Raw genomic sequence first — 2652 nt, 5'->3', positions numbered from 1 at the left:
AAATGAATAATAAGCCATTTTGAAAAGCACTCCCAAAACAATACTTGGATTAACCACGAATGATTTATCCGAAATAAATATTTGCAATCAACCATTAAAATATTAACTTAAATGTATACAATCAGCTATTAACTTAAATATATACAATCAACCATTAAAATTTATAACTATTAACTTAAATGTATACAATCAACCATTAAAATTTATAATCGTTAACTTAAATGTATACAATCAACCATTAAAATTTATAACGGTTAACTTAAATGTATACAATCAACCATTAAAATTTATAACCATTAACTTAAATGTATACAATCAATCATTAAAATTTATAAATTTATAACTGTTAATTTAAATGTATACAATCAACCATTAAAATTTATAATTATTAACTTAAATATATACAAGCAATCATTAAAATTTATAACCATTAACTTGAATGTATACAATCAACTATTAAAATTTATAACCTTTAACTTAAACATATACATTTAACTATTAAAATTTATAACCATTAACTTAAATGTATAGATAGCAAAGTTACAGTTTAAATTTTCTTTTACCTGTCTCTTTGACCATTGTAAAAAATTTTATTTAGCTGTAAAATACATTGAAAAAACAAAAGACGCCATGTAAAAACAAATAATGTTGATTTATTGTAAAAAAAATTATTTAGCTGTAAAATACATTGAAAAAACAAAAGACAGCATGTAAAAAACAAATAATGTTGATTTACTGCAACTTACAGCAGCATACACAACGCTGAGGAACCAATACTTAATATGTTATGACTTCTGTGCTGTGATTGTTCAGAATTATACTGAAAAAATCACTTTGCGTTACAGATCCAAAGGCAATTATCACTGAGCTGCATATGCAGAGCAAGTGGAAATGGCTCAAAACAATTATCATTGAAATGCTGCATAGTACCCAAAACAAGAAATACCCCTGACCCCTAAATAAATAATGCATTTGTAAGGAAAAGACAATAGTGAAATCAACCTAGGAGACCTCCATATCTGGCCTAGGTTCCAAGGCCAAACCCCTGAGACGTGAGTTGTGACAATCTGGATGTGTACATGGACACTTTGGCAGCCATTCCCAGGACCTGCGGGTGTGGCTATAGACAACCACGTCCACCCTTGTGTGAGCCCTAAAGCACATGTAATCTCCGACTCCAATACATTCAATCCAACCAGAGCACGACATTCTCTGAAAATCCGCGCACACGGATTCCGGCATTCTCCCAATCTCCTTCCACCTGGAATTCAAATCACTGCGCGCTTTCAGGGGAAACTCCCACATGATCACCTCCCTGAGGACATGGTCACGCTTGATGAATTTCACAATGAAGAGTAGAGCTCCACAGGCGATGAGACGAGGCCACACGTTGTTGGTAACGGCCATGGTGGGCATTGGCAACGTTGCCCAACTCCCATCGTCGGTGTTATACGCAATGATGCCGTCGCCCGACGCCGCCATACAGAAGACGGAGCCGACATTGCTGATAACGACATGTTCGTTTCTTGTTTCCAAAGAACTTGGAGGCAGATTGCCAGCAATTCTCCATGATCTTGTTTCAGAATTGTACACTTCAACTACCATGGCGTTTCTGATACCGCACTTCCCCACCACCACGACCTTGTAGCTGTTGTTTTTCTGGACAGGCACAATAGCCCTTGCAACCACAACGCGTATTGAGAGCATTGCAGGAAGTCTGAAAAAGCTCTGCGTCAGAGGATTACAGACGCATCTCCAGGGAGACTGATCATTGGCGTTAATTGTATTCGATTCCGCATTCGGTATGTCCACCAAAAGCAGGCCCGCTGCCGACCCTCTGGAATTTACTGTCCAGACCTCCGGTAAGAAAGAAAGAGAAAGGGTTCGCCATGAGCGCGTGAAGAAGGAATAGACGAGGCATCCCATTTGTGTGTTCATGGGCATGCACAGAACCAGCCATGGCTGTTTCTTGGCCGCTGCTTTCCCAAGTCCACTCAACCGATTCCCAGACAAGACCTCCTTCCATCCATTGCAGACTGCGCGGAAACGAAAGAGGCATTCCAGGGGCAGGAATTCCATTATTCTCTCCACCAAATGTTCTGGCAACTCAGACCAGAGGGAATATTGATAAAGCTCCTTGTTGTCCATGCCCGATTTTCCCCTTCTCATCAGTCTTAATCTGTGAGGGTTTGGATTTGTGGAGATCTCCATTAACTTCAATTTATTCGTCCTCGGCCGAGCAACAAACCGTCCGTGTCATTGGCCGAGCAAGCGTCTGTGTCATCATGGTGGCGAAGAAATGGAGGGTTTGTGAGGCATCACATGATATTAAAATGATGAAATATGATGACACCCCTGGCGGGCGATGAGCACATCTGTCCTTCCCTTCGAAATTGTCTGTGGCGGCCTTCCCCAGGGATGGATGGGATGTTCCCATTTCTAAGAGAAAAACAGATAGATTGGGGCCAAATGTTATTAAATAAAATTGACTGAGACGAACATGACAAGAAGATGTTGACATACAGTGCCATAGAATATTTCATTTCATCACATTTATGAACCATCAATGGCGTAAGCCCTTCATATATCGTTCTACAGTTATGATATTGGTTACACTATAATATACCTCATGTAGTTAAGGGATTGAAATTT

The 2652-nt window shown here is 39.2% G+C and overlaps 1 protein-coding gene across 1 annotated transcript; it reads right to left on the bottom strand.

Moving 5' to 3' along the window:
• Positions 1–698: 698 nt before the first annotated feature.
• LOC149163548 (F-box/kelch-repeat protein At5g15710-like) lies at positions 699–2312 on the bottom strand. Its single transcript, XM_089430767.1, has one exon. It carries the CDS (start codon positions 2209–2211, stop codon positions 1003–1005), a length of 1209 nt encoding a protein of 402 aa, XP_089286893.1. The 5' UTR covers positions 2212–2312; the 3' UTR covers positions 699–1002.
• Positions 2313–2652: the final 340 nt, after the last annotated feature.

This window comes from Pinus tabuliformis, chromosome 5_1, assembly GCF_031772625.1.
Source record: "Pinus tabuliformis cultivar Carrire ecotype Pingquan chromosome 5_1, CPIR1, whole genome shotgun sequence".
NCBI lineage: Eukaryota > Viridiplantae > Streptophyta > Pinopsida > Pinales > Pinaceae > Pinus > Pinus tabuliformis.
This window is presented reverse-complemented; position numbering and strand designations above follow the sequence as displayed.